Here is a 26,680-nt window from a genome sequence, read left to right as displayed (position 1 = left end):
GCCCCATGGTGACACTCACACCTCTGCAGATGCTGTAGGGCAGGAGCTGCTCACACTGTGCTTTTACAGACCTCATGGAGTTCAACAAGGCCAAGCACGGGTGCTGCACCAGGGTCAGGGCAATCCCAAGCACAAATCCAGGCTGGGGGGGAAGAATAGATGGAGAGCAGCCCTGGGAGAAGGATCTGGGGGTGCTGGTGGGTGAGGGGCTGGACATGCCCTGGCTGTGTGTGCTGGGACCCAGAAACCCCCCGTGCCCTGGGCTGATCCCACAGCGTGGGCAGCAGGGGAGGGGGGGATTCTGCCCCTCTGCCCCCTCAGGTGAGACCCCCCTGCAGAGCTGCCTCCAGATATGGGGGAACCAACAGCACAAGGACGTGGAGCTGTTGGAGAGAGTCCAGAGGAGGCCACGGAGATGCTCCAAGGGCTGGAGCCCCTCTGCTCTGGAGCCAGGCTGGGACAGCTGGGGGGGTTCACCTGGAGAAGAGAAGGCTCCAGGGAGACCTGAGAGCCCCTTCCAGGGCCTAAAGGGGCTCCAGGAGAGCTGGAGAGGGACTGGGGACAATGGATGGAGTGACAGGACAAGGGGGAATGGCTTCCCACTGCCAGAGGGCAGGGTTAGATGGGATATTGGGGAGAAATTGTAGGCTCTGAGGGTGGTGAGGGCACAGGTTGCCCAGAGAAGCTGTGGCTGCCCCATCCCTGGAAGTGTCCAAGGCCAGGTTGGATGGGGTTTGGAGCAACCTGGGATAATGGAAGGTGTCCCTGCCTGTTGCACAGGGTGGAACAAGACGAGGTCCCTTTAAGGTCCCTTTTAACCCAAACCAGTCTGGGATTCTGTGATTGTTTTAAATGTCAAGCAAACTCCAAATAAATCAATGAGAATTAAAGATTCTCACCTTTTAATCCATTAACACCAGAAAAAAATTCAGTCCTTGTAACTCCCAGTTTTGCACCCAGTTAAATTACTGAAGCTCTGACTTTAAGGGATTTTAAGTGTCTTTGCAAAAAGGTGACAAATTTACAGGATCAGCTGCACTCATGCTCAAGGAGAAAACTGTCAGGGCCTGGCTCTGCAGCACCAAACATTTCTGTTACTCATCTGTTTGCCATACATCAGTGAATTCGCCTAAGGCAGGGATTCATCACAAAATGTGCTATAAATCATGCAAAGACAACATTTGGAAGCTAAGATCATTGCTGAGTAAATGCTATACTGAAGCAATAACTCAAATGTTTTCCAACGTGGGACATTATCAGAGTTCCTTTGCTTAAGTGATGTGAGAAATGAGTCTGTCTTCAAGCACTATTTAAACCCTGTGCAAGACTTGCAAGGGACCATTTCACTGTGTGCAAAAAAAGCAAGGAAAGGTTTTCCAAGAGATTTGGAAAGAGATTTGGGCTCTGATGGAAGACATTAAACATTTATAAGGACTCTGGAGCTTATTTTGCCTCTTGGAACAGCTCTAATTTCACCTGAATGTATAGAGAAAAGGGTGGTGCCCTCACCTAAGCAATGAAAAAGTTGGAGAGTCACCAGTAAACAGGAGGATTGTGCTGCATGAATGAAGTCCTTCAGGGAACACAGAAAGTGGGCAAGCAGTGGATGAGAGGGAAGCAATTGGTGCTCCTTTTGGAAGTAGTGGAATCATCATCCCTGGAAGTGTTCAAAAGCCATGTGGATGTGGCACTTGGGGACGTGGTCTGTGGTGGCCTTGCTGAGTTAAAAACTGGACTCAGTCTTAGGGGTCTTTTCCAATTTTAATGATTCCATGAGTCTGTGACTTTAAGAACTTGAAGCACCAACAGTTTTAACATGGAGAAAGTGCTTAAGACACAGCACAGAAAAATAAAACAGAGAGTTTCAAACAAACAGGTTTGCACAGGCAGGACCCAGTGAAACGAAACCTGAACCTCTAAAGGAACTGTCAGTGTGGTCCTGATTCTGAGCAATTATCTTGAAAACACTCTGAGTAAAAAGTTTGTTTGTTTTCCCTGAGAGGGGAGAAAGGGAAGGCCCAGGACAGAAATGCAGCCTAGTTTCAGTTTGAGAAATACGATCCCAAGTCACGAGGTGAACACACAGGTGGATAAAAGCTGCCTCAGCACAAGCCCCAAGGGACTGAGGGACATCTCAAACAGGCTTCAACGACAACCAGCCCAGACTTTGTTCCACTAGTGTCCTCTCCCAGCACCACTTTCACTACTGCCAAGTGATACTAGAAGCTTTGATCTATTCTGTTAATATTTCTTGTTCAAACTCTTCCTACCTACAGCAAAATCCACTCCCCTCCCAACCCAGAGAAATATTTATTCCCCTTACAGTTTATGTTTTGTATATAAATATAAAAGTGACTTAAGCTCTTCTACAGGAAAGAAGCACTTGAAATTTTGCTCAAACTTCAATGTGAACGTTTTAATACCAACCAAAACATTCACAACAACTGTCTAAATCTGACTGGTGCAATCTGGCCACAGGGAAGTGTGAACTCCTAATTCACCATTTAAGGTCTCAAACATAAGTGAAATGTGTGCCAAGTGCAAGGATGCAAACATATGTTCTCCACTTTGAATGTAACTAAGAAATAGGTATGTAAATGAGTTTAGATCAGATAAACACCCACACAAAAGCCTAACAGGAATAAGTAGAAAACAAACTTGCACAATGACGTGCTCTCTCCAACTCCCTGACTGGAGGGTGTCGGGCTCTGCTCCCAGGGAACAAGGGACAGGACAAGAGGAAATGGCCTCAAGTTGTGCCAGGGGAGGTTTAGATGGATATTGGGAAAATGTCTTTCCTGAAAGGGTGGTCAGGCACAGGTTGCCCAGGGCTGTGGTGGAGTCCCCTTCCCTGAAGGGATTTAAAAGCCATGTGGATGTGGCACTTGGGTACACATGCTACTCAGTGTCAGTCCTCAGGAATGGCTGGACTTGATGATCTGAGAGGGCTTTTCCAACCTTCATGATTTCACAATTCCAACTCGCTGGCACTAGAGTATTTTGCACTGACACTCCACAAAGCTTTCTGCCCTCTGAGGACAACAAGCAGCTCTCTGTGTCCTGTTCACTGAGGTGACATTTGCAGTGGGGCATCTCCTGCAGTGGAAACTGCTTCTTCCTCTAAGGGGTTTTTCTTTCCAATCAGGAATTTTGTGGCCTATGAAAAGCTCTAGGAAAGGGTTATTACAAGACGTTAGACAGTAAAGGAAGGAATCTGTGTGTGATATTGCAGGTTTAAGTACATGGAAGTACCACCCTGTAGCTCAGTTTTCCTTACCACTTTCTCCTGAAGTCGGGGATGGTGGCGGAGTGGCAGCAGTGGCACTGTGCTTGTCCCAGATGCTCTCCAAAATACCTGGCCAAAGAGAGATTTTTCAGAACAGGCTGCTAAAGACAAACTGGTCTAACAACCATGGCACAGAGCGCAAGAGAACTTCAGAGAAGTTCAGAGAACCACAGTAGAACACTCCTTTAGCGCTGTGAGAAGGAACATCGTGTGTAAAAATTTCTTTGGGCTCACTAAGAGAAGACAACCTCCATCCCTCTTCCCAGACAGGACATATGGAGCCCTGCACTTGCTCTGCTACACAAGCTGGTTCATATTAAGCTGCCCCAAATGCCTCAGGGTAGAGCTGAGTGTTCAAACTGCAGGAGCAGCCCACGTGTTGCTTCGCTGCACCCCGAAAGCGTGGGCTCAGCAGCACTCTTGGGATGGTGGGGTTGGTGCAGGAACTCGTACCTGTGAGGAGCCCCAGCACCGTCTGCACCTGGTCCAGGAGCAGCTTGCGCAGCTCCTCCTTGCGGGCCACGCTCAGGTCCTCCCGCGGGCACGCCAGCTCCTCCGACGTCGTCTTCAGCATGATCAGCCCCAGGGGAGTGGTCACAGGAGACTGGATTAACTGAGGAACACACAGTGCAACAGTGATGACAGCACCCAGCTGGCACACAGCACTGCTGACACACAGCACAGTGAACAAGTGCTTCGACACTGGGGAGTCTCAGCCCCTGCAGTTGGCAGAGCTGCATGTCGAGGGGAGAGAACTGCAAGCAGTCCATTTCCCCAGACAGTAATCTGTGATGTTGCAACAGTTCAAGCCCCGTGGGAATCCTTGGGGTTTCAAGAGAGCTTTCATAACGCCATTGCACACATTCTGTGTTTACCAGTAAGTTTGTTCCTTCTGCTGACATCATCACTCCTCAGAGTCACCTCAGCACCAGCAGTGTCACCACACAACAGGGCTGTCACTGCAGCTCAGGAGCCTGCACCATCAGCTTCCCACTAAAAATACCAGCCCCACACACACCAAAAGCTGCAGCCAAGATCAGATGCCACCAGAACACAGCAGGAGGACCCAACCTCTCCTTGTACCTGAATTGCATCTCAAACTGAGAATTGTGTTTACTCTGCAAAGAGTAACTTCCACCACATGCTGGAATAGGACTGGGAAAAAAGATGACTTTTGCCTTCATTAGCCACTGATGAAAGACTCATTCAAATGGGACAAAGTTTTATTTCCAGTTGAAGGACAGCTCTGCTCTCCACTGCTAACCTGAAACATCCACAGTGATTTATGCACCGCTCCCTCTGGGAGAAAAAACTCCAAAGCCAACCACAGTTACTGAAACTAATCCTTAAAGTCATCATTCTGTAATACAGGCTGACTTTGGTCCTAATCTCCCTGACCCACCAAAGCAGAGCCAGGCTGAGTTAACACTGCTAAGAAGACACAGTTTGGTGAAATATCTGGGGAGAAAAGAGCTCATCTAAAAGTTCCTCATCCAGAGGTACACGAGCTTGGCTTTTGGAAAGGAAGGCCCATGGCACAGGAGCTGCCAGGTGAAGAACCAAACGAAACACACCACTTGTTGGTCAGTTCTGACTAGGCTGAACATCATCTCTCTGAATAATTTCTGACAAATCCCAGAAGTTTGAGCAATACTAGGCCCTGACACTGTTTAAAACAAATTTTAAACCCCTAAGGAAGCAGCACTTTCTCTGTAGAATGACTGGATTTGCATAATGACAACAGAATAGTCCAATTTATTTTTCTTCTCCACCCCTGCAATGGTTCAGTAAAAGGTATGGAGACTATTCAGAGTACTGAGATACAATTTAATGCTAAATAATCAAACAGTTGCTTCAAATGATCTCAGAAAAAAGTCTTGAGATAGGACTCATCTGCAATTCTAAAAGCAAGTCATGCTGCTCCTGTGCTCCTCTTCATTGTTTTCAGGCCTTGGAATTCACTATTAGTGCTTTTCTTCCACTTCCTCTGAACATTTTTGGAATGTGTCTGCTACATAAATTAATTTATGGGAACATTTCCCTCCATAGCTGAGTTCACAAGGAGAGGCTTAGGGATAAATAGACTCCTAAAGTGAGCTCTGCAATCCCTTAAGATAACCCTCAGAGTGCTAGAAAGGCCAGTGGAACTCAGGAAGCAATTCAGTTCAGATCCGGGTGAAAGGACAGCCAAAACAACAAGTATGGACGGTCATCTCAAAATATTTAGTGTCAAACTGACAATTCAGGCAAAAATTGCAGCATGTTACACCACAGGAAGCTGTCTGAGAAGTGATTACACCAGTTACTAACAAGTTCTGCAGACAAGTCAGTATTTTTTTTTAACTTTGCAGTTAACACTAAAGCCATTTCCCTTAACAAATAAACTCCTGACACTCAAGGACCTGGATTTAGATCACTGTCTCGTGGCTTGGCTGTGGGCTGTGCTGCATTCAAATCATGTCATTATGTCAGCAGAAAAAAAACGTGCAGCAATTCAGTTTACACTCAGCCTTTTTAAGCTCATTAGGAACAACTTTAAGGAACCTGGAGACAAAATACTCAAATCCAAAGAGGTTTACACCAGCCTGGTCAAGCTCCATCAGCAGTGAGCTCTTAACATGGCTCAGGATTCCCTGGGAAGATGCTGAATTACAATCAAAATTCCAATTAATGGCACTGTCTCAGTCAGGATCCTCTGATTTATATTTGAATCTTCCTGCAAGAACCTTCTTAAACACCCCACCAATATTCCATTAGTGACTTTACACAGTGAGGTACCTGAGATTTTAGGGTATCTTTGGCTATTGGGTGAGAAATCTCCAACAGCCACGTTGAGAAGCTTCATCTTTGAAAATCACCCAGTGACACATCCATAGTTTTACTGACTTGTTTCTTTAAAGAACGACCCACAACTTCTTTATTTTCAAGAACTACCTCATAATATTTGAAATTCAAAGTTTATACTTGTTTCACTCACATAACTAGAAAGACACGTAACCTGTAGGAATTTAAACGTTACCCCAAAATTAGAAAGGAAAAGGAATTTAAAAAGTAAGTTTGGTTTTCACGTAGTTACTTCATCTTCATCAAGGCAAGCCACTACTCAAGGAAACAAAATTATGTTTCCAGAGGGAAAAATTGGTTTGGTTCATGGATGGACATCCTACCTGCAAGATGTTGGTGAAGAAGTCGTGGTAGAACATGGGCCAGTCCTGGCGGCCAATGTCCACGATGACTTTGCAGAGCTTGTTCCTGATGAAGTAAGGCAGAGTTTTGTGGTGAGCCAGCAGGAGCTTGGGCAGGCAGCTGCGGATCTCCATTTTGTCTTGAGATGGGACCCCGAGCCACATCTTATTGATCAGGTTCTGGAAAAGAACAGACAGAGCTCCCAGATAAGCTCATCTTGGACGTGCTTTACTGAACTCAGTGAGAGAACGTGGACACACAGAATCAGGGAATCACAGAACAGCTTGGATGGGAAGGGACCTCAAAGTTCATCTTGTTCCACCCCCTGCCATGGGCAGGGACACCTTCCACTAGCCCAGGTTGCTCCAAACCCTGTCCAACCTGGCCTTGGACACTTCCAGGGATGGGGCAGCCACAGCTTCTCTGGGCAACCTGTGCCAGGGCCTCCCCACCCTCACAGGGAAGAATTCTTTCCCTCCTGGAGCCTCTTTAGGCCCTGGAAGGGGCTCTAAGGTCTCCCCAGAGCCTTCTCCTGAGGCTGAACAACATCATGCAGGGACAGACCACTAGCATGTCACCATTTTAACTGGGTTTTGGTCAAGCAGAACTAACTGGCAGTCATAGAACTATTTCCACTATCTTTTAACCCTGAACATCCAGATTTTCCCCTTTAAAGGGGAAAGCACAGCCTCCTATGAAGCAGGAAAAGAGTAAAGCAAGTTCTGTTTCAGATGGCTCTGATGCCACCTGGGTGTCCTGAAGGTGAGCTGGAAGGTCACTGCAGTGACTGCCTGGCAGTGACAAGGCACCACTGGAACAAAAAGCTTTTAGTCCACTTAAAGCCAGAAAAATTCCAAAGGAAGGCACAGTTGCAGATTGCTTCCCTGCCACACTACAATCCCATTTAGGGGCTCTGGAGCATTAGGAGCTGAGCCTCTTGGAATAACCTACAGAGAAGGCTTTTATTGAGGCACATCCACAGTAGGATGTTCTGTACAAAGGCACCACTTCACAGCAGAGAGGTACACAGGGATATTTATACATGAACTCCTCAGAGAAGTTGGTTTTGGGGTTTTCTAGCAGAGAAGATCCAAAAGGATTGTTTAAGAACAACGATGACCCAAGCAATTGAGGGTTCCTCAATGCAAGCCCAGAAGGAGAGTTTCAGAAACCCCAATAAAACTGGATGTTGCCTTAGCTTTAATATCTATCTTTCAACGATCACCGTGTTCTGTCCTACTCCTTTAACCCGACAGTGGCAGCTTTCTCCACCTACAAATGTTTTGGGGGAGATGTTTTCTTTTCCAAAAGCAGGAGGTGAAAACGGTTTATCTGGAAGGGGTCCAGGAGGAGTTTTATTCCAGATTCACTGGTAACTTTCTAAACAGTCTAGAAAATACAATATCCTCAAGAAGTTTTGGGAATGATCCTGGTGTTTCCACACACCCTCTGACTGACCCAGCACTCATGGACAGCTGGAGATGGATGAAGCTGCAGACTAGGACTGACCATGGCTCTGTCCTAGTGCTGTAGTGCAGCACTACAGCAGTTAACTCTGGAAATTCAAGCTCCTCCATGGAGAGATCCTAATCCCTCACCTGGGCTGTGGATTTCTGTCCCTCACTCTATACTTGGACAGTGGTTTCCTTATTCTGGGTACAATTAGGGTTTTTTTCAGTACTATTTCCTTTTCCCCTTCCAGGGAAGCAGAGGCTCAGTAAATAAAATTCAACTATGAAGTTGAAGGGATATCCACACAGGATGATCACAAGGGTCATTGGAGTCCAACTCCTGGCCCTGCACTTGTTTTCCTCTTCATGAAAATCAGTTTAATTTTTGCAGGCTGCTGTGGGACACCCATCCCAGAGCAGGGAACAATTCCCTTGCCATTTGTCTCCCTCAGCCCTCTCTAGGGGAAGGCAAATCAGATTGATTTTGCAGATCGAGTCCAGACTCTCTATGCAACCCCTAATAAATAAAGGGAATATTTCAGTAAAGAAGTCAACAACAACACAGGTAATCTGTCAAACCAACACAACTTTAAGAGCAGAGCTATTTGTTTTACCTCAAAAGTGGCTCACTGCAAAGGCTACAAGCTCTGATTCAGAAGCTCAGCTCAGAGTGCCCACCCAGCAGGAACACAACAGAGGCCACAACTGGACCAGGGTGAGGTGTGACGTGGACCAAACCCCAGGATATCCTTGGGGAAAGTCACTTGAGAAATCAGTTGATACAACAGAGTTGTTCACAGAATACTTCTGTTTCTTCCAGTAGACACAGAGATCAATATCAAGGCTTCTAACCCTAATTTTGTTCTTTTATAAATAGGTAAAGGGTGGGATGTGGCCACCTAAGAGAGACCTCACCTCTACAACCAGCACAAGTTTGCAGGATGTAGTTCAAGACCATCAACCACAACAATGAAATGTCAGAAAGATAAAAGCATCTTTGTCTTCCCTCTCAGCATTAAAGTCTGCAGGAGCTTGCAGCAGGTAATCACACACATATTTCTGATCATAAAAAGGGTATAAAAACAATAACTCCCTTAAAAGCATCGTGCAGAAACTCAAGCAGCCTCTGAAACTGGAGGTAATTTTGTACTTAGAGATGCCAGGAAATGAATTCTTCAATTTGTGTACAAAGATTCATCTTCCCCTACTCTTAGCCTGCCATTAAGCAACCTCTCTAGCAGAGAGCAATAATAGCATTCTTTATCTCTGTACTTACCAGGGCTGCCATTCTAGACAAACATTTCCCCCCCCAAAAAATCGATTGCCAGATAAAACTGCACCAGGCAGAAGATGCACTGAGCAGGCAAGAGCTCAGAGCTCACCTCAAACACAGTCAGACTGTACATCATCACATAGTCATTCCTCGTGCTGGACAGGAAGTACAGGCAGAATCTCCAGGCTCCAATCTGCTGGGCAAAGTTATTTAAAAGTTCCTCTGCAAAAAAATAAAGTATTGTTTTAAAATGTACTTTAGTTTTAATTTTCACTTCAATGTAAAACATTACATTAAAATTCCTAAGCTGCAAACAAATCCCTAACAGTGTGTAGTGACAGCACAGTAACACACTGAGCATTGAAGAGACTCCATGTTCAGGGAATGGTTCAAACAATCTGGAGGAGGAAAAAAACATAATAAAAATCACACTCTAAAGTATTAAAAGCAATCTAATGAGAGACTTTAATGAAAACAAAATAGATGTGTTATTTTAGAAGCAGTTTTGACATAACTACCACAGTAGACTAAGAGCTGAATATTAAAACAAATCACACAAAAACTGTATTAGGAACATTACCATTTTATCTATAAAAGCCAAAAGTTGTGATTTCAGAGCACTGTGGAAGAGTAGGAACATGTTAGATCACACACAGTGTTCTAAAACCACCTTTTCTAAATGCAATTGCTTCAAGAGCAAGGTCAGTGTTTCAAGAACCTCTCTGAACACTCAGGTAAGGATTTGGTCATCTCACATCCAGTGACAATGTGCCAGAAAGAAAAGCCATAGGGGTTGTTTTACAGGCTAAGCAAATTTAAAGCTTAATCAATTTGCTTCTTTCCTGCAATTTAAGCAGGAAAATGAGGGATACACCTTTTCCACAGCAGATCTCCACCACGGGAAAAAACACAACAAAACAAAATCCTTGCCTAGTTGTTTATTTTTTACAGGATTTCTGGGAGAACGATTTCTGGGACAAGGATTCATGCTGATCATACTTTTGGCAGTAAAGACAGCAGAAACAAAACAATCCCAGAATGGTCTGGGTTGGAAGGGACCTTAAAGATCATCTTGTTCCACCCCTTGCCATGGGCAGAGACACCTTCCATTAGCCCAGGTTGCTCCAAGTCCTGTCCAGCCTGGCCTTGGACACTTCCAGGGATCCAGGGGCAGCCACAGCTTCTCTGGGCAACCTGTGCCAGGGCCTCACCACCCTCAAAGCCAAAAATTCCTTCCCAATATCCCATCTAACCCTGCCCTCTGGCAGTGGGAAGCCATTCCCCCTTGTCCTGTCCCAACAGGCCCTTGTCCAAAGTCCCTCTCCAGCTCTCCTGGAGCCCCTTTAGGCACTGGAAGGGGCTCTCAGGTCTCCCTGGAGCCTTCCCTTCTCCAGGTGAACACCCCCAGCTCTCCCAGCCTGGCTCCAGAGCAGAGGGGCTCCAGCCCTTGGAGCATCTTCATGGTTGTTTGAGAATAAAAGGAACCTGACTCTTTACAGCCACCAACCACTGACACCCAGAGCACCTGCAGGACCTCTGCTGGCTTTCAGGACATATTTAACAACACCAGCCAAAGTGAAACCTCGCTGTTTATTCCTGCTTGTCACTTCCCATTAACTAGCACAGCCTTCTCCTTTGCATTCCTAGTGTTGAAATCCATGTTCCACCTCTGTGCAGTGGTTTTCCAGGACACAGAATCCAACAACGTACAGGAAGAGAAGAATGTCACTGACATATCATTTACAGGACCTGCCACGGGTCCTTTGAAACCCAAGCCGGACAAACCTTGCCTTCAAGTCCTACATCAGCAGGAGAGGCTTCAGATCAGACCCAGCTCTTCCACCCACAGAACACCCAGGGGACCAGCCCAGAAGCCCCATGAACTCACCTATCTCGCGTTTTCGCTCGTTTGTCGTGCAGTTGTGGAAGAACTCTGTCATCAGACTCTCCAGAGCCCGCAGCGAGGCCTCTTCCGACGCCTGGGAACGACATTGTAAGGAAAGAGTTAAAACTAACTCCCACTCTGACTCAGGAGATGGGCATTAGGTGCCATAGATGCACCCAAAACCCAACAGGAGCAGGGTGGAAATAACCTGGAACTCAAACTGCTCATTGGTGCCAAGTAGCAACAAGATTCGTCCACTGCAAGTGAAAGCTTTGGACGTGAAGGACCATTTGCTCAGCTCCACTAACTAATGGCAACAATCCTGTTATTTTGGTGGCATTTAGTCATTTCAAGTTAGTTAAGTGGTTCTCACTAAGACAGCAAACTCAAATAAAGATCCTTTCAGATGTTTAGATAATAAATATCATGACATGACAGGAAGCATGAGCTCTGAAAGGACTTTTGTTGGACATCAGGAGGAATTTTCTTCACAGAAGGGGTTGTCAGGCATTGGATTGGGCTGGAGTCCCCATCCCTGGAGGTGTCCAAGGAACGACTGGACGCAGCACTCAGTGCTCTGGGCTGGGTGACAAGGTGGGGATTTGGCACAGGTTGGACTCAGTCTTGGAGGTCTTCTCCAACCTCAACAATTCTGTGGTTCTGTGACCCCTGACACCTGTTCCTGTCTTTGCCTTGGTGCCATCCCGCTGCTCAGGAAGTAGAAGCCTGAAAGATTAAGGAATTTCCCACACTGGGAAAAGCAATATACAAGTATTCAGCAATCTGATACCAGAGGAACATCCCCCCCATCCTCAAATTTAGCTTTTATTATTGGAAATCATCAGTTATAGCTCAGTGGTTTTAAGTTCTAAATAAAATTATCAGGATTAGCACACAATCATTACAGGGTCACTATAGTTCAGGAGCTCTCTGGAGTTGGGATGATTTTATTCTGGCAAGGTACCAGCCTTAGAAAGAGTCCTACTACAGTACAGACCACACCATTAGCTGTGCTTCTCATGTTTTCAACTCATTCTATTGCTAATAAACACATCAAGATTCAAGCCCCAACCATTCTCTGCACAGGAACAAAGTCAACTATTAAAGAAAACTGAAAGTTCTGCCTCAAAAAATGCCAAAACAGAAACAAAAACCATGCCTGCCAGCCCTCAGCAGAGATGAGCATGTGAGGCAACTTGAGAAACACTCCAGGCTCCTGCTAGTTCCCACTTCCACACAGAGCAGTTTTCCCAAGGGCCAAGCAGCAGGAGACTCTCCCCACTAGATTAAGCCCCCAGGAAAACCAACTCAAGCAAGAGCTCTCCAACAGAGAGATAGCAAACCCCCCAAGAGAAGTTTCCAAACCTTGGGTAGATCAATTTGACACAAATCCCCCCTGCTCTCGCACTCCACTTTCCACCAGAAAAGATCAAGATCACCTCAATTCACAGAGAACTCTCAGTTCTTCACAGGATGGCAGAGCTCCATCATCTCTGGAGAGTTAATTGAATCCTTCTTCAGGAAGAGTAGTTGAGATAAGTCGATTTTTTTCCAAGACTTGAGATTTATTTCCTACTTTTGGAAATAAATTACAGAGTTCTCATAAATCTTGAGCATCCGCCACGTTCTCCATTGACTTCAGCACTGAGATTTGGAAGATGACAGAGCCTCCTCCTAGGAACACACTTAATCTTTCATAGCAGAACACCACCATTGTGATGTTCAACGTGTCAAAAGCAGAAAAACAAACCAGAGAGCACAACACAAACATTCAATGCAAAAAGCCCAGGCTGTCCAGCAGCCAAGGCCAACTTGGGCACAAAGAAACAGCATGACCTCCAAGATTGTTTTCTTCTCTTGTCTGACTTCTCCCAGCTGTCCCAGAGGCCAAAGGTGAAGGAGAAATTGTCTGAAGTAACCAAAACCCAGCCCAGGATTGGCTCTGCAAGCAGGAGCCTCCCAGGTCTTCCCTACCTGTGGGCACAGCACGTACATCCCCTTCTAGCCATGGGCTGGGTTACAAAGGATCTGTGTTTGCTGATGCCTTTGGGGATTCCTCAAGTTAACCAGATCCTGGAGCACGTGGTCATCTCCCACCTCGCCAGCAAAGGCCCTGATAACGAGGCCACTGAGATAATGAGCTGCAGGGGAAAATCCCTGCACCCAGACAGCCCAGAGAGCAGATGAGTGAGACTCCAATCAAGGCAGGGCTGTTGGAGGACCTGTGGTTGTACCTGCTGGAATATTTTCTCTGCTATTGCTCATGTTATTGTGAGTTTGCCTTCTTCTAGGGTTCTGTGTTTAGTCTGCATTGAGGAAGAGGGCAGGAAAGCACCACCACTGTCATGAAGAGAATGCCATGAATCCTGGCATGGAGCAGCACAGGTACTAAGGATTGCTTCAGGACAAGATCCCATCCCATGGGCAGCCAGAACCAGCAAGGTGCAGTTCAGTTTCTGCTCTGAAAATCAGCCATTTGGGACATGCACAACTTCCATTTTTAAAGGTTTCCAAGGAAAGTCAGGACCCTCAGCAGCAGAATTTACTACAGACATACTGGGTAATGGCAGTTTGCCTCATCTTCATAAGGCATCACTAAATATTCAACTGTTAAAGTAGAAATACTTCCCATTTGCTTTCACAAAGTGTATAATCTGACCCCTCTTACCCCTAGTGCCTCCCAGGGCTGGATCAAACCCTCAGGAAATACTATTCCTCTCTTCTGCCAACCATTTGAGGGAAATACACTCAGTTCTGTGACTTGTCTTTGCAGAGCAAGTAATGTGAGCTCCTTACCAGGAGAGCTGTGCAGTTCACTAACAGTATTTGAGGTAAGATGTGACACGTCACCATCCACACCAGCTCCACTGCCTGAACACTACAGTTGAGTTCTGACCCACAGGCAGCCACAGGGAGGATCTTGGCTGCCAAATTCAGCAGATCCTCTGGCAAAGGTGATGTCCTCATCACAGCTCCGTTAGGGGAACAAGGCAGTGAGAGGTGAAAGCAAACATGGCTAAATGCCAACACCCCCACAGCTACTGTCCATGTTCCAACAGGATATCCACACTCTGGCCTGGCAATGGGGTCAAAACAACATCTCAGAGGTGTGTCACAGCTGATTCTCCCCAGAACAGTCCTGTGAAGTGCTGCTGTGCTGGATTGGGTCTGTGCCACAGGTCTGCTCCTCCTGGAATTGTCCCATGTGACCCAAGCACGACTTGATATGGATCAAGTGAGGGAGAGAGCCACTGTCAACCTCTGTCCTTCCCATCCCATTTCCCCTCTTTAAGTTTGCTAAAGGTGTTCCACACGTTATCAGGAGGGAGGTGTGGAGCTGTTTACTCATTCCATTTATCTACGGACTCCAACCTTCCGTGCCCTCATCGTACAACCAGAACAATCACAGGCTCACAACTCAAACAGCTCCACTCTGACAGAAAACACAAGATTTGCTACCAAGAACTTGCACATGCAGTGATTCTCCATCCACCTGAGCACCAAAAAGAAGGATCTACACTACCAGCTGATTTCAGGGCTATCTCCAATTACATTTGAAGTTGTGTGAGTCATTTCTCATTTATGATTTCTGCTGATTAAGGAAAAAATAGCTGCCATCTTACTGCATTCAGGCTGTTCAGTATTGAGACTGCACCTCAGTAAGGCTCTGGAGAAGCAAAATCTTCATCCCCTGCTGCTGACTCCAGAACAAGCTTAGTTTAGGTTGCAGACTATGACTAAAGTCTTCGGGTAGAACGAGTTACTCATCCAACTCCAGCAAACAACAGGGGAATGATCTTTGGATTTCAATTTAGACATTGCACATTTACACTAATGGATAATTCAATGCTAAATTTAAGTTTGTATATAACCAGAGACAATCTACCCCTTAGAAAAGTACCTGATCATTCTGGAAGAAGTGCTTTCTAAAGCCATTTCCATTTTCTCCACCAGCACTTTAAAAGAGTTCACTTCCTCTTCTATTTTTTATTTCATTTTACATTCTCCGAGGGGATTGTTTCGTTTAGAGGAAAGCTTTTCTCTAATGCTTTGCCATAAAAACACAAGCTGTTAACCTTTTAATGTTTGCCATTAGAGCATCAACGTTCTAAATATGGCAACTCAGGCTGGTGACAACTGTAAGAGGGTTATGGCAGTTCAGGTTTTTCCTAATGTGTCTGGAAATGGGTATCGCTCCAAGCCAAAATTAAGGCAATCCCTCCCCAAAGCTTTTTTTAGTAAGATGTTAATTGCAGCTGCAACGTTACAAAGGTGACTTCATCCTCCAGGCAGCACTGGAACACCTTCCTGATGTGGAAGAATGGATTTTACACCACACAAAGCGTCCAAACACCTCCTCCAGTGGCAGGTGGGAAAAACCCTCGCACTGCTGCACGTCACTGCAGACTGAATCCCTTCCACAGCTCCAGATAAAGAGGACAGGAGTTCTGTTGGGGAATTGTTACTCACCACCCTCTGCACCCATCATGGTTTTAATTCCAACGCCCACTCCTGTTCCACCCCTCCCCTCCGTACCTGCACTGCTGAGGCCCTTTTCACACTATATCTCACACCCACCAGCCCCAAACCCCCCTACAACATGTCCTGACACCAAATGCACATCTCTCCCTGGCTTCCTCACTGTTTGGAGCCTTCTCCTGCACCCCAATCCCAGCCACCCCCTCTCCTACCATCTCCAGTGCAAGACACAGAGCCCAGCAAGACACACACCTGAGCCTCCTCCTGGTTATCAGGATTTGGATCTTAGCACATTTATCTGCTAAAATGACTATCAGCTACATCTACCAGCTTGTGGGCAACTCCTGCAGGAGAGGAGGGACACCAAGTGAAACCTGGCTGTTGGATGCATTCCCAGCAGGAATTGCTATAATGCCACCAGCAGACAGTGCATAGGGTTAAGAAAATTCATGCACAGCACCAGTATAAAATAACTCATTATCACCCTGCCTTTGCTAATTACAGTCCCATCCTCTTCCACTTCAGACCCTTCTGCTTCCCATGTTGCACAGTAAATTAATAGCAGTCACATACATAAAAATACAAACAACTACACTCCAGCTGCTGAATTTTCTTCCTTCTGTATTTTTATAATCTTAATAATACACCTATGTATTATTAGTATTACTAACATGCATATTTGCTAAGGTAGTAATTTATTTATTTAAGAATTACCAGGGTGTCTTTCAGAGCCCCTGCCTGTCCCAACCCTAACACGATAATGAACAAGGAAATCAGTAATCACCCTCTCAGAAAGCCTGGGGATCATTTCAAGCCTTCTTTTATGGGTGACAATAGGCAGGATCACCACTCCAGAGAATCCCTGCAACAGCCCTGGGTCACTCAGCACACTGAAATTTGTGGCAGAAGCGCACTACTATTTTTAGCAACAAAAGCAGAATTATGGAGTGTTTTTAAAAGAGTTGTAGGGCACTCAACACATCCTCCAGAAAGGATGAACACACGCTGGGGGGAGGCAGAGCTCTGAGCTCAAAGGCAGCGTTACTCTTTGTATGTAATCATTTTTACCAATAATTGTAGAAGTTGGGAGTTTCACACCAATTCCCAGGATCTCCTTTTCAGGGGTCTTACAGGAGGAGCCCAGAGTATTTGTGCTCCCCCGCAGTGCACTGCTGATGGTATCAAGACAGGGCTCAGCCTTTGCTCTCAGTTTCCTTGTTGCATTTCGGAGATGTTTTTGTGGTTTAAAGAACCGAAACTAGACTTGGCCTCACTCTGTGCTCTGAGAACAGCTCAGGCTCCTGGTGCCGTGTCAAGATCTCCGGCTGCAGAACTGACCCCCTTACCTGGGTCACTCAAGGGCCACGACTTCAACAGTTCACTGATCAGACAGGGATTTTGCAAACTCAGTTCTGTTCTAGCAGATTTTTTGCTTAAATTGTGGGATAAAATTCATAGACTGCTATTGTACCTCGAGGTAACTGGCAGAGGAATAAAGGCACGACGCTCCTCTCCATCTCCCTGCGGCGCTGAAGCTCAGGGCAGCACCAGAGCTGCTCAAAGTCTTGTTGCCTGTCCAACTGGCCCATTCAGGAACCCCAGGCTGCACTTCAGGAATCATCAGCTAAGGATTAAACACAACCCCAGGCTGAGCACCGTGGAACAGGCCCTGGAGAGCCAGCAGTGACAGAGAACCTGATGTGTCGATCAGGACACAGATCATCTTCCCTGTAACACTGCCTGCTCCACAAGTAATCAGCACCTTTTCAATACCCAAGGGATCTTATTTCTTAAATCTTCTTGGACAGGCAGGTTCAGTTAACCAGGCATCAGGTTTTAAGGTTGAACTTTGATTAACAGGCTCAAGTGTCTGATTCTTTCTACACTAGTAACTCTTAACCCACATAACCAAGCCCTTCAGTCAGTGCCCTCCACCCAGCAGTTCCACTTGCTTCAATACCTAGAAATGTTCTCAGAAACCCACCAAAGGAATAAAGTAATCACAGCAAGCTAGGATAAGCAAAGGCAGATTGAGGCAGTGCTGTTTCAAGCCACACTCTCGCTGAAGATGAGCCCAAGAACGATTTCTGGGTCCCCGGCACTCGGTCATGTGCCCGTGACTTCCTAATTGATTTCTTGTGGTTTAGCTGCTGGAAAAGGCTTAGCAACACAGTATTTTCCTAAACAAGCAGTTGCTAAAATAGCAATATACAGCTGAGAAATGCAGAAGTGCCCAAAACAGATTCCTCAAGATCAATATCCTGCACATCCCCAAAACAGGCCCAGGTGCCTCTCGAGTTACTTTTTGGACTTATAACTTAAATCTGACAATCCAGCCACAGCCACCAGATCTTCCTCAGTAGCTTACACGGTTCTGAGCTGCTGTCCACTGCTTTTTAAGCCACCAATGATAATAACTTTTCGCTTTGTGTGTTATCAGCAAAAGCAACCAAGCAAAACCTGTTCTTCAGACACAGCACAAGGTTGAGCATCTGCCAAGGGTGACCAGCTGGGCATGTGCCACTTTCCAGATGCTAAAACACTGCAAGGTGACTCTGGTTCTCTCCCAGAGTTCAGAATTAATGTAAAATTTTGGAGTGGAGCCTGGAAACACCTCTGTAAAAGAACAGGTTTGCAAACTCAGTGCTTTGGTCTATCCATTAACTTTTGCTGGGTTCCTGGGATGTCCCACAGCCTGTGGCACCTTGGAGAGGGGTCCCATCCTTTCCTGTAAGGCAATGCTAGTGCAGGAGCTCTGCAACCATGGTCACAGGGTTCAAATCACTTCCTTTTTCCCTGCATAAGAAAATCAGGCTTGCACAAGCAGGACCACAGGGCTGCCCCAAAGGCAGCTTCACCCACTGAGAGAACACTTCCTTCACAGTTTTAGGTCAATTAACCCGACTGCTAAACAGGCAGGTGGCAAAAGGCCATACTCAAATGTCCCAGAACAGCAAAAGATGAGCAGCAATGTGTCAAATGAACTTACAAAAGGTACCAAGTATGGCCATTTTAGCTGAAGTCTGCTTAAAAACCCCACAACTATCACAGACTCATGGAATGGTTTGGGTTGGAAGGACCTCAAAGCTCATCTCGTTCCACCCCCTGCCATGGGCAGGGACACCTTCCACCAGCCCAGGTTGCTCCAAGCCCCATCCAACCTGGCCTTGGACACTCCCAGGGATGGGGCAGCCACAGCTTCTCTGGGCAACCTGTGCCAGGGCCTCACCACCCTCACAGGGAGGAATTTCTTCCCAATATCCCATCCACTGCCTTGTGTCAGTGGGAAGCCATTCCCCTTGTCCTGTCCCTCCATCCCTTGTCCCCAGTCCCTCTCCAGCTCTCCTGGAGCCCCTTTAGGCCCTGGAAGGGGCTCTCAGCTCTCCCTGGAGCCTTCTCTTCTCCAGGGGAACCCTTCCAGCTCTCCCAGCCTGGTTCCAGAGCAGAGGGGTTCCAGCCCTCGGAGCACCTCGGTGGCCTCCTCTGGACTCACTCCAACAGGTCTATGTACTTCCTGTGGTTTTAATGAGTCTTCCTACAGAGAACACTATTCTTGCTCTTACAGATGAGTGTTTTACACTTAAAAATGCTAAAAAACTTGCTCCTCATCACTTGTTCAAGTGTGGCAGGTCCTTTGACCAGAGAGAAGAGCAGAAAAAGAGATGTCCAAGTGACAGGAATGGTGAACCCAACATGTTTGTGGATCAGTTCTAAGGAGTCCAAGATGCATTAACAGATTTTTAAAAACACTTCTCAGATATTTCACCGTCTGCAAAGCTGCAAAGAAATCCTTATTTATCTCAACTACAGACACGTACAATAACATCCAGAGAGACACCCTGGATCACAGTTGTTTGCAGCCCCAAGTGAAGGAGTCTCTGGAAGTCTGCACATATGTGGAGCTGGAAATGGGAAGCACTAGGACAAGCCAAAAAGAAAGTGAATGTAAGAAAAAACAATTATTCAGCATGCAGCTGCAGAAAGGCAAATCCTCCTGGGATTTTTCCAAGTCCACTTCCAACATCCACTTCTGCCTGGCAGTATTAAGCCCATTGCCACAGGGAAAAACCTGTCCCAACACCTGGCTACACACAGTGACATCAGTGTGAGGTTTGGGGCAAACCTGGGGGCAGGATTATACCTCACCCAGTATATGACACCAGCAGACCTGACTGCCAAAGAGGAATGATTCCACTACACAAAAATATGGAATTTTTAGACCTTTGCCCCTGCCAAAGTGAAGAAAAAAAAAGACTGTGATATTCCAAATTTAATTCCTGGCAAGAGCAAGTTGTGTCAGGCATTTAAGAGTGTACAATGAAACCATCATGGATAACACCATGGGAATAACTCTAACATTCCTTTTATCCATTAAAATGTTTCCAAAGGACAGCTCATGCAGGGAGAACACCCAGTCCAATCAAAGAAAAACAAGATGTTGGTATCTGCAGTGGTACTGCACTTTGTGGTATTCCACAACAGCATCTCCTGCTGGGACAACCAGTGTGTTCAGCCTCTGGGAAAGGTTCCAGGACCTGCCCCACAACTGAGGGGATTCCAGTGGGCCAATATAGGGATATTTGCCCTGGGGCCAGGAGAATCCAAAGCACCAACACACAACCAGGCTTTGGTCAACACAACCCAACCCAACCCACTTCATCAAGCACCAGGAAACAAGAAAGAGCAGCTGTTGCAAACCAAAGCTCCTTCTCCTCCTCCACCTTTCCCCAATCCCAAAAACTCCTGGGGTGGGATCAGAGGAGCAGCTGGTGCAGCCCCCAGCCATGGATGGGAGCAGGAATTGTGCTGCTCCTGAGCACCTACCTCATGTTTCCACGTCAGAGGTCATGGATCACATCCTCCTCCTCTTTGTTTCCTTCACACTTGCAAAAAGCAAGACAAGGAATTGTAGAAAATTCCATCTTATCCCTCGCAAGCAAAGGAACAGGGTAACAGCATGGGGAACAACAAATCCAGCCATATAGAGCAGCTGGTTTTACATTACCCCCTCCAGACCTTGATTTTAAACATCCAGTTCTCCAGCACCAGCTACTACTCCAGGAAAATCATCACTGGGACAAACTTCCATGGAAGAAGCTGCCCTCAATCCCAAAAAATTTGGGTGGTATTGCAATGCAGAAGAAACCTTGTTCTGTTCTTACCCACTGAAGCAGGAGAGAACCAACCAAGCACAACACAGCTTTTTCAGGCAAAATTATCTCTCCTAAGGAAAAAAACCCTCACTCTTTCCTCTGGAAAGCTGCATCCAGTGCTGGCTTTGGCATCCTGACAAGGCAGTATACAAAACAGATGAGCAGCTTCCTTCTCCAAAGAGGGGACAAAAAGGAATCAGGACAATCCCTCTTGGGAAGAAATCCATGCTTCATTAGAGCTGTAATAAAATATTAAGTCAAACTGCTAAAAATACACCCAGAGATCCAGCTGTAAACTTGGAGATGCTGAAGCAAATAAAAAGTAATCTGGAGCATGAATGCAAAGTGTTGGGAAACTGGAAAAGAAATGGAATTCTAGGCATGATCCACACAGAGAAGGGATTGGGGAAAAAAAAAAATTAAGGAATTTGTGGTGTTGCTAGAAGAGGCTGGAACAGTTCTGGTGGAGTGAGAGTATCCTGACTGCAAACAGAAAGCAGACACATGGATAAAATGTGTGTGGAGGGAAGGTAAGGTTGGTAAAGAGTTGCTTCACCACCAGAACACCTTTCATAAGCTGGAGGTGCTTCTGAGCCCAGGAGAAGCTGCGTCACTCCCAAAATTCCAGAGGACAGAGGCTCTCCTCAGAAGACTGACAAATAAAACCCTGGACGAGCAAGCAAGTCCTTGACCATCAGAATCAGTAGGAAAACTGTTTTTCCTCTACCAAACTGTTAATATTTACACTTGGGTTGGAACAGTGAGGCCTTCACAGGAGAACGGGCACATGCTGCACACTTCATAAATGGGATTCCAAGGATTATTTGATCTAAATGGGATTGTAAGAATTTTATTTTGATAAAACAAAGCAGCAAAGGCCTTGGTTTTTAATTCTCTAAAAGGAGAAGGTTACCATGTTAACACCTGGGATGCAGAGAGAGCCAAGGCAGCAGTGACCCAAATACAAATATAATTACTACCAGGAAATATTGAAATATCTGCTGACTGATAAAGGGATATTGGAAGGATTTTAGGACACATTTTACCAGACACATATCAGCCTGAACATAAAAGCTCCATTCTCTTCTACTTTGCATACACTAACACCTGTTGGAAATATAACAACATCAATAGTAGCTAATTCTCCCTGGTCTAAACAACAACATCTAATAATGTGTACTAAATTCACCAAACACAACCCAAATTCCTTGGAGATTTCAGGACCAGTTGCAGTGCTGAACCCCATGGCATGAGCTTGGCAGTACCTGCCAGGTTTTAATGCTTTCCCACTGAAATAATTCCAACCACCACCACCCATCTCTCAGCATCATCTATGAAACGAGCTTTTCAAACTCATTTACTCAGCCTTGAGGCTCAATAATTTCACCTGGACACCTTTTAGTTCTCCTGGTGACAGGGTAGCCTAAGTTTAGCTACCCAAGTCTTTGAAATATGCATGGATCGTAGTTATTATAGATCCTGAAAGGTATTATGGACAAACATTCTGCTAAATGAGCTGTGTTCCTCAGAGAAAAAGCTTTTCTTCTGGGGGGAGCATCCTTGGCAGACACCAGCTCTCCTGCTACAGCCTCAGTTCCTCTCCAGAGTTGCACAGACTTTGCTGCAGAGATAGAGAAGATGGGAAAAATCACCAGCATTAGGTCTCACCTCCAGTTTAATGATTTAATAACTGGAGATAACTGGGGGGTACAGAGTTATAACATGACTTGCCAGTCCAAAAAGGAAGCCAGATGCTGGAGCTGAGGCCAGAACTTCCGAGTTCCTATTCTCTCTGCTCAGTAGTGAGTGAGAATGGTTGTACAAAGGGTTTACTTTTAGTGGTAAGCTGTACACAAGGGAGATGTACAGGGAGCAGACAGAAGCTCAGGCTCCACCACAGTGGTGCAGTTTTGGTGCTGCACTTCAGCCAGGACTGAGGGCAGGGGGGGAGGGAGGACACTCGGCTCCCTCCTCATGCAAACACCTCCCTGAGGCAGAGCCCACCTCACCACGTGCCAGCACTTCCTGCCTGTGCAACACCAGCATCCTCTCCATCTCCTGCCATCCCTGCAGCTCAAGTGTCTCACCAACAGCCAGAGCAGCCCTGGCATACTTTGAATGTCTCCAGCATGATGGGACAACCAGGCAGGGGGGCTTTGCAGGAGCAAGAAGCTGCTGCTGCCTCCTGTCACAACATCCTCAGCCATCTGCACAGCCAACATCAGCAGTGATCCCAAAACCAGCTCTGGTTCACCTCCCACAGACCCGATCCAGCCTAAGGCCAGCAGCTCAGCTACTCTGACACACAGAATCAACAGGAGCTATTTTGGTAATTCAGCAGGAGCTCCTTGGCAACCAACAGTGCCAGATACCCTGTGGCTCACCAGCATTACCTGGCTGCATGTGCTGCAATCCACACACTCTTTTGTCCTTAGTGAATGGAAGGCCTAAACCATCACCAAGGTAGCTTCAAGTGTAAGAATACGACAGCACTTACTGCCAAAAAACTGGGAAGGTGATAATAGAGGCTGTAAAATAAAAGCAAGGATGCTGCTGTGGGAAACTCAGAGATCCAGGCTACAGACAACCACTGCCTACTCCCATTTCTGCAGCTATATTTGTCACACACAGAACCAGGACACAGGATTCCTGGGATCTGTGCTGCCACTTTCATTGTCTGCTCCCTGTGTGGCTCCACACTCAGTGACAACCTGAGGGAAGCGTGACTTGTTCCATGAGGAGCCTGTTCTCCAACCCCTCTGATCCCACACCTCACACAGCAGCATTTCCTGCAAGAAGTCCCTTTTCCTAAGCTGGCCTCGCTGCTGGCAGAACACAAATCCCACATAATTGAAGAACACATTCCCTAGGAGGCAATCACCCGACTTCAGCCTCACATGGGAGTTCCAAATGCAATTCCCAGGTGACAGGATTGCTGGGGAGCTCCTAACTGAGCTCTGAGGGCCTCAGAGACTGTTTATCTGCACCAGTGCAAGGGGAACAAAGGTGAAGGAATGAGTGATGAGACAAAACAAATGCCTTCAAGGATTAGTGCCACAAACAATATTTATTCTGAAGCTGTTCACTAAATCACGTAGAAAGATCCTAAAAGTTGAGCATGAAACTATATAATAATTTGTGGCCTGTGCAGGAAGAGAAAAGCTTGAAGTTGGATTTAGTTCCTCTGTGTTTAGAGATTTAACTCCCCAGAAACCCACCTGATTTTGCAAGACTCTTTTCCCTATGGACATACCGTGACATCCTCATTGCTGACCCCCCTTTCTCCCAGGAAGCCCCAAACTGGACACTGCACACAACGTGCACGAGCAGCCACAAGAACCACCACACAGGGACGACCAGAGCTCACCTCTGGAAGCCAAGGATGATTCAAGCTGCTTCTGAAACTCAGTTTTAATAGTGGCATTAAGATTTCTGAGCCATTAGTGGCACCTAAGCCCAGCAAATGGGCACCTGTTCTACAGCATGTGCAGTTTCTGAGCTCACTGTGCATCACTGGTTTCCCTCTTGCCTTTGCTGGGCACTCAGAATTCACAATTTCCTCTCAAAATTCCTTCCCAGTTAATCAAGCTCTAATTCATCACTGCTCACTCCATTCCAGATCAAGCCAATTCAACTCCACTATGAAAATCTGCTTACATGAGCCTGTATTCCTGACAGCAGGGTTTAATTATGTTTTATTTGTTCCCAGGATGCCTTCCAGCAGCTCATCTTCCCCCTTTTCCAACTGTTTCCAGGAAGGAGGTGCACTAGCAGCAGAACATGCCCATCTGTAAGCTCCAAGGAAATGGAAACAGCAGGAAAATCTTGCCCAGGAGTCACATGAGGAGTTACAACAGTAAATGGTGCAGCACAGTCCGGTGGCTGTTTCCATTTCCCAAGGCAGGGCTTGTGGCTGAGCCAAATGGTGGATGTTGATGGCAAAAGGAAGCAAACATGGTGTAATTCAGGAGGATAAATGTGTGTGACCATCACAAGGCAGGGGAAGAATTAAGAAATCCTTTTGCCACCTGCAATTTTAAGTGGTCTACCAAATCCTCCAAACCACAATATTTATTCATCTTTTTGAACTTGGGGGGTTCACTAAGATGAATCCACCTCAAAAACACCCCCCTTTGGCTGAAGCTAAATCTAGAAGGACCTGTGGCACGTGGCAGACACGTCAGGAGCCCACCTTGAGCAGGCAGGCACAGCAGGTACTTCCCTCACCCACACACACCCAAGAGCAACAGGCTACTACTTGTATTTATTGAGACCATATCCCACCCCAGCAGACCCCATATGGAGCAGCAAAGCCTCTCAAAGGCACTGACGAAGCTCAACTTAAATGGGCTCCAGAGAGCAAGGGTTCAATAAACCAGCAGAGAGCACATCAAACAATGAGCAGATGTGATTATTTCAGTTCTTAAGTGAAGAAATTCACAACCAAGACCCAAACTCCAGAAGAAAATAGGTGCAAGGCCTGACCCTGCAGCATTTAAGTCAGTTTAAGCAAGAAAGGGGTTGAAAATTAGATCAGAAATTACTATCTGTGCCCAGTGGGACTCTCTGGGGGAGACAGGGCAGGAAGATTCCCATGAGCTGCTGAAAACATCTCTCCACTCACTGACCAACTGCAAAGGGTATGTTTGTGGCTTCCCTTTGTCAGCCCAATAAACATTGGGAGAGAAGGCTTCCCTGGAGGTAGAACAAGGGAGAAATCAGAACAGCAGTTGTGGTATGGTGACAGTGAGCAGCACCACGATCCCCTGGAGGCAATTCCCACCTCCCAGCCTGGCTCTGCCTGCACCCAAAAGATCAAAGATGTCTCCTCTGGCTCCTTTATCAAGAGGAAAAAAGATTGTGCAAATCAGACTGTGCTGTATCTTCTCTGTATCTCTCCTTGGGATTGCACAGGGCTGACGCTGCTGGGAGGCAGCTGAAGGCCACTGTCTCCAGCAGAGAATCCAGGACATTCCTGCAGCTTATCCAAGGCCAAACTGGAGGCCAACACGGCAACTCGGAGACTCTGAACCACAGAACGGTTTGGGTTGGAAAAGACCTTAAAACTCATCTCGTTCCACCCCCTGCCATGGGCAGGGACACCTTCCACTGTCCCAGGTTGCTCCAAGCCCCGTCCAACCTGGCCTTGGACACTTCCAGGGATGGGGCAGCCACAGCTTCTCCGGGCACTCCCTCCCCGGGTGTGAGGCCGGAAAACCTGTAATTCCCAACACGCTCCGGCACCAGCGTTCTCAGGAGGAATTCCTGCCTTCCCGGCCTTTCCCCTCGTGTGACCAGGGCGGCTCTGGGGGTGCAGCCCCAGGGACAGGTCCCGGTTCCCCCCGCCCGTCCCGTCCCCGCTCCCCGCACTCACCATGGCCGCGGCGGCTCCGGGGCGGCTCTAGGCAGGACGCCGCGCTCCGCTCATCTCATGGCGGGCGGCGGCCCGGCGGGGCCTCCCTGCCCATGCACCGGCGAGCCCCCGCCGGCCGCGCACCGCGGGCACCGGAGAGCCGCCGGCGCCCAGCCCCCGGGCCTCCCCCGTTGGCGGGGACGGGGAGCCCCGGGGCGCTGGGCAGGGCTGCGGTCGGACGGTGCGGTGGGTGGGGGCGCGGCCCGTGCCGGTGCCGGGTGTGAGGCGGTGCCGCTGCTCGCGCCGGGTCCGTACCGGGACTACCCCAGGCGCATCCCGGACCCGCCCCGCCCCCCTCCGGAAGCGCTCACCGCGCCCGCGCAGCCAATCACGGCCCGGGCGGTGGTGCGGCGCCTGCGCAAACCAGCCGCGGCCGCCGCCGCCGCCATCTTGGAAAAGGTCGCGGCGCCTCGCGGGGCGCGGGAGGGGGCGGGCACGCCTGGCCACGCCCCCCGAGAGGGAGCGCATGCGCGAAACGCCCTTTCCCGCGCGGCAGCACGGGGCTCGCGGACTGCGCACGCGCGCGGCCGGGGAGGAGCCAAGGGCGGGACTAC

The 26,680-nt window shown here is 47.4% G+C and overlaps 1 protein-coding gene across 2 annotated transcripts in view; it reads right to left on the bottom strand.

Moving 5' to 3' along the window:
• The window catches only part of XPO6 (exportin 6), a 54,531-nt gene extending 28,175 nt beyond the window's left edge, over positions 1-26,356 (bottom strand). For both annotated transcript variants that reach the window (XM_051780288.1, XM_051780297.1), the window contains exons 1-6: positions 26,088-26,356; positions 11,085-11,175; positions 9,306-9,418; positions 6,454-6,651; positions 3,740-3,899; positions 3,278-3,355 (exon numbers count right to left, since the gene is read on the bottom strand). In XM_051780288.1, coding sequence (XP_051636248.1) covers positions 3,278-3,355; positions 3,740-3,899; positions 6,454-6,651; positions 9,306-9,418; positions 11,085-11,175; positions 26,088-26,090 — 643 coding nt within the window. In that variant the 5' untranslated portion in view covers positions 26,091-26,356. The remainder of the gene's footprint in view (positions 1-3,277; positions 3,356-3,739; positions 3,900-6,453; positions 6,652-9,305; positions 9,419-11,084; positions 11,176-26,087) is intronic.
• Between the last annotated feature and the right edge of the window lie 324 nt (positions 26,357-26,680).

This window comes from Manacus candei, unplaced genomic scaffold (genome assembly GCF_025592945.1).
Source record: "Manacus candei isolate 608988 ecotype Guabito, Panama unplaced genomic scaffold, ASM2559294v1 h1tg000002l, whole genome shotgun sequence".
Classification (NCBI taxonomy): Eukaryota; Metazoa; Chordata; class Aves; order Passeriformes; family Pipridae; genus Manacus; species Manacus candei.
Note: the sequence above shows the minus strand (reverse complement) of the source record. Positions and strands in the feature narration are given on the sequence as shown.